The sequence below is a fragment of the Pinus tabuliformis genome, chromosome X (assembly GCF_031772625.1).
Source record: "Pinus tabuliformis cultivar Carrire ecotype Pingquan chromosome X, CPIR1, whole genome shotgun sequence".
Classification (NCBI taxonomy): domain Eukaryota; kingdom Viridiplantae; phylum Streptophyta; class Pinopsida; order Pinales; family Pinaceae; genus Pinus; species Pinus tabuliformis.
Genome location: NC_142308.1, coordinates 417,646,128 through 417,651,031, shown reverse-complemented (window position 1 = coordinate 417,651,031; position 4,904 = coordinate 417,646,128). Strand labels below are relative to the sequence as shown.

General features: G+C 31.9%; 1 protein-coding gene across 1 annotated transcript; it reads left to right on the top strand.

Annotated features, from left to right (window-relative positions):
* The first annotated feature begins 398 nt into the window (after positions 1–398).
* LOC149140324 (alcohol dehydrogenase-like) lies at positions 399–3,678 on the top strand. Its single transcript, XM_089450733.1, has 10 exons — positions 399–766; positions 1,012–1,148; positions 1,317–1,363; positions 1,512–1,837; positions 2,030–2,112; positions 2,212–2,287; positions 2,399–2,464; positions 2,807–2,910; positions 3,016–3,177; positions 3,344–3,678. The coding sequence occupies exons 1-10, from the start codon at positions 727–729 to the stop codon at positions 3,461–3,463; spliced, it is 1,161 nt and encodes a 386-aa protein (XP_089306859.1). The 5' UTR covers positions 399–726; the 3' UTR covers positions 3,464–3,678.
* The last annotated feature ends 1,226 nt before the right edge of the window (positions 3,679–4,904 follow it).

The following is a 4,904-nucleotide window of genomic DNA, read 5'->3' as shown; positions in this document are numbered from 1 at the left end:
TTTTTTGCCCATGGAGTTTCAAACTAATGACCTTTTCACCATGGAGTGCCTTAACATAGCATCCTCTCACTGCCTTATAAACATCCACTCAATTATTATTAGTATATATATAATCACATAGATTCACCCCAATTTTATCATAAAAATTTTTAGTTTATAAATAAACTTTCTTATAATATTATAGCTTATCAATATCACAGGACTAAAAATTCACTTTCATATTTAAATTTTTACTTTACCTAAAACAATCCATTTTTAAATTAAAATAAGACTTCTTTTAATTTCCCAGGTGTCGATACTTCAAAAGTGTAAAAGTCGTTATGCCCCACTCTGCAACAAACTGTAGAGTCGTTATGGGGTTTTGTAGGCAAAACTAACTCTCCCTCCCCGTACATAATCCACGTAGCCATGGCCGCTAGTATCAGGCTAAGTAGGGTGGTTTCCGCGCTTTCCATGGCTTCAAAAAATCAAATCCATCTGTGGAATGACATGGGAGATCAAATCCATCTGTGGAATGACAGGGAGACGCCCATGGTCATTGCCAATATAATCGCGATGCGGGATTTCGTAACGCGTTTACCGCAATCGAGTGTAACTATTTCACAGGCAGTGGGATATAAATTCAGAAAGGATTTTTGCCTTCAACACCAACTCTAAGGCCAAGGGTTTGTTTGTTCAATATAATTATTACAATAGCAAGAAAATACAGTTTGGGCAGAAAGAAAAATGGCGAGCTCTACTGCAGGCCAGGTTATCAAATGCAAAGGTAATAATTAATTCACAGCGATGTCCACATTATAATTCATATATATTACTTCAGTGCAAGATCAATTTTTAGGGTTAATCTGGATTTATAGTATTTCTAATTCGTATATATTATATCAGTGCAAGATCAATTTTCAGGGTTAATCTGAATTTATCTGATTCAGGGTTAATCATTTTTAGGTCTGAGTAATCCTATGTATGTTTATGTTTACACCTCTGATATTTTGATTTGTATGTTTATTGTAGCTGCTGTTGTATGGGAAGCAGGGGAGCCTTTGAAGATTGAAGAAGTGGAAGTGGCTCCCCCACAGGCAATGGAAGTCAGAATCAAAATTCATTATACTGCCATGTGTCATACAGATCTTTATTTCTGGGATGCAAAGGTATGCTATAAATAATCATCAGAACTAAACTTATTAAACATAGAGAAGAACTTAAGTATGGATGTTGCACATCTCCTACTGCACTGTATAACACATTGACTTCTCTTTATACCATTAAATTACATTATTCATTATATTTTGTTTTTTACTGTTACTGCTTGTTGACAGGGCCAAAAACCTCTCTTTCCCCGCATCTTAGGACATGAAGCAGCTGGGTATGCACTCTGTTCTTGCCCATGGACTCTGTATTATTCAAAGAAATTATTTATTCATAGTAGCAGGCGTTTAGAGTTTTAAAGGGGAAAAAGGGAGAAGAATTTCCAGGTGATTTATTGCTGACTAATCATAGGTTGGTTGATACAGAGTTGTTGAGAGTGTTGGAGAAGGGGTGACTGACCTCAAAGCGGGTGACAGTGTGCTTCCCGTATTTACTGGAGAATGTGGAGAATGCAGACACTGCAAGTCAGAGGAGAGTAACATGTGTGATCTTCTAAGAATTAACACTGACAGAGGGGTTATGATCAATGATGGGAAGTCAAGGTTTTCAATCAATGGTAAACCGATTTACCACTTTCTTGGCACATCCACCTTCAGCGAGTATACAGTTTCGCATGTAGGTAGTGTGGCCAAGATAAATCCAGCGGCTCCTCTCGACAAAGTCTGTATTCTGAGTTGTGGGGTATCAACAGGTAAATCTCCTGATTTTGTTAAACTTTTGCTGCTGATTCTGAAACAAAGATCAAAATGATATGATCGACATAGTTTTGTAAAGTGGGTAATTCAATTCTTAAAGTTTGGGTTGCTGGACTGTTAATAAAATTGTCCATGGTCGTTTCCTTGATTGAAATTCTTATTTAAAATTCATTTTGTTGTGGAATCAGGGATGGGTGCGACTTTGAATGTAGCCAAACCCAAGAAGGGTTCAACTGTAGCAATATTTGGCCTTGGGGGTGTTGGGCTCTCTGTAAGTAAATCTCAGTTCCATTCGTGAATTTTTTGGGGATCAATATGTGTTTACTGTTTAGTTTTCTGTTAGAAATCTGATCTGGGCTTAACTACGCAGGCTGCTGAAGGGGCAAGAATTGCAGGAGCTTCTCGAATAATTGGAATCGATTTAAACAGTGACAGATTTGAAAAAGGTTGTAAATTGCCCATTTTCATTATTGGATAACCTGCTTATATATGTTGACTGGAGAATTTCCTTTCTAATTCGTTGTTTGAATAATTTCCTGAATTGTATCCTTTTTCAGCAAAACTCTTTGGTGTAACGGAATTTATAAACCCACTGGACCATGAGAAGCCTATTCAACAGATTGGTTAGTCTGCCTAAAATGATTTTTAACTTCTCTTTTTGGGATCTTTAACTTCTCTTATATTAATGGACATTCTTTGCCTAGTAGTATGAATCATTGCATCAGGAGAAACTTCTCCGCCCTCGGTAGGGGAGCAGTATGCTCTATCCTGGTGGGATGAGCTTTTGTGCAAACTTTTAATCCTTGTTTGTGCGACATAGATCTGTAGTTTGATCTTTGTATCTTTAAACATTTATTATGCTAATTGTGGGTGCTTAATAGATCTGTAAAATAATTTATGTTAAAGCTGAATTCAGTTGTGTTGTATTCGGAGAAATGTTTTAAACTAAAACTAAATTCTGGGAGCTTATCAGGTTATTGCCGAGAAAACTGATGGAGGGGTGGACTACAGCATCGAGTGCACAGGGAATGTCAAGGCCATGATTCAAGCCTTCGAATCCTGCCATGATGTATTTACTCTGCCTTCCCTTCCCTTTCTTCTGAAATTGTAAATATACGCTCAGTTTTAGCTACTATGCATATACTGATCAAATGGGTATGTGTTTGTTGTTCAGGGTTGGGGTGTAGCCGTTTTAGTGGGTGTTCCTCATTCAGACGCAGTCTTTGCAACCGGCCCTGTGAATTTTCTTAACGAAAGGACATTGAAAGGAACTTTCTTTGGAAACTATAAGCCCCGTTCCGATTTGCCAGGCCTTGTAGAATTGTATTTGTCTAAGGTAAGACTTATCTGAAACCATCATGATCTCTTCATCTGCTTAGATTTTCTGATAGAAATATCCCTCTCACACCATGCCTGCTGATTTCTTTTCCTTGAGCTGAAGTACTAGTCTTTAATTAGGCTTTTGATCTAACTTCCTTCCCTGGTTTATGCTTGGTTTGCAGAAGCTTGAACTGGAGAAATTTATTACACATGAGGTTTCATTTGCCGATATCAACAAGGCATTTGATTACATGATTAAAGGAGAGAGTTTGAGATGTGTGATTAACGTGATTGGTCATTAAATGGTATATAGGAAGTCCATAATAATATCTTCAAGTTTTCCGGAGTTTGTTACATATTGTGCGGTGAATCGGCTTTATTCTTTAATACGTAGAGAGTGAGGTGTCCTGTATTGAATAAATAAAAGTGCTCGGAGAGCCATATTAAAACTTTAGCACTATATAAGAATTGTGATGGTTATGAAGAATTTATATTGGGATTTTTTTGTCATTTTGAAAAGTCGTTATTGTTAATTTATATTATAATGTTGTAATTTTGATTAATTCATGATATACTATAATAATGACAAATTAATTTGGAAATTGTGAAATTATAGGATTGATTATGGTGGATGATTATAATTAAAAAAGTGTTACAATTTATTTTTGTGCAGGCTAAATAATATGCATTTTTCCATGTATACACTTCTCGCATATTATCTTGAGAAACAATCTTGAGAAACAAAACGAGTCTCAAATTAATATGTACCTTTTTTTTTTCTTTTTTCTTGTTGTGTAATTGTAAAGATTTTGGTAATGTAGGGATAAATTTATATAATTTAAAATCCATTTTTGAAACTTATATGTTTTAAAAGTTAAATAATAATGTAGGGCAATGTTTTTTTCTTTTAATTTTTTTAGCTGTTACTTATTAATATTTTTAATAAATTAATGAAATAATATCATTATTTAAATATTTTTCAAAAACTAAACCCTTATATTTTAATAAATTAATAAACTAATATTATTATTTAAATATTATTTTTATTTGGTTTTATAAATTAATTACCTATTTTCCTATTTTCAAAAATTAGTGGATGAATTAATATTATAATTTAAACATTATTGTTCAAATTTAATACTTAATAATATTTGTTTTTAATATATTAATGAATTAATATTGTAATTTAAACATTATTATTCAAATATCGCTCTTACTTGAAATTATGTCTCTACATTGCTTTATTGTTAATATTATAATTTAAACATTATTGTTCAAATTTAATACTTAATAATATTTGTTTTTAATATATTAATGAATTAATATTGTAATTTAAACATTATTATTATGTCTCTACATTGCTTTATTGTTAATATTATAATTTAAACATTATTGTTCAAATTTAATACTTAATAATATTTGTTTTTAATATATTAATGAATTAATATTGTAATTTAAACATTATTATTCAAATATCGCTCGCTCTTGAAATTATGTCTCTATAATTTAAACATTATTGTTCAAATTTAATACTTAATAATATTTGTTTTTAATATATTAATGAATTAATATTGTAACTTAAACATTATTATTCAAATATTGCTCTTACTTGAAATTATGTCTCTACATTGCTTTATTGTTAATATTATAATTTAAACATTATTGTTCAAATTTAATACTTAATAATATTTGTTTTTAATATATTAATGAATTAATATTGTAATTTAAACATTATTATTCAAA

Excerpts from the sequence above, each read along its gene's own strand:
- LOC149140324 (XM_089450733.1), top strand. The coding sequence starts at position 727 with ATGGCGAGCTCTACTGCAGGCCAGGTTATCAAATGCAAAG. Across the intron at positions 1,364-1,511 it reads TTAGGACATGAAGCAGCTGG|AGTTGTTGAGAGTGTTGGAG; the intron begins GTATGCACTCTG and ends TGGTTGATACAG. Across the intron at positions 2,911-3,015 it reads CCTTCGAATCCTGCCATGAT|GGTTGGGGTGTAGCCGTTTT; the intron begins GTATTTACTCTG and ends TTTGTTGTTCAG.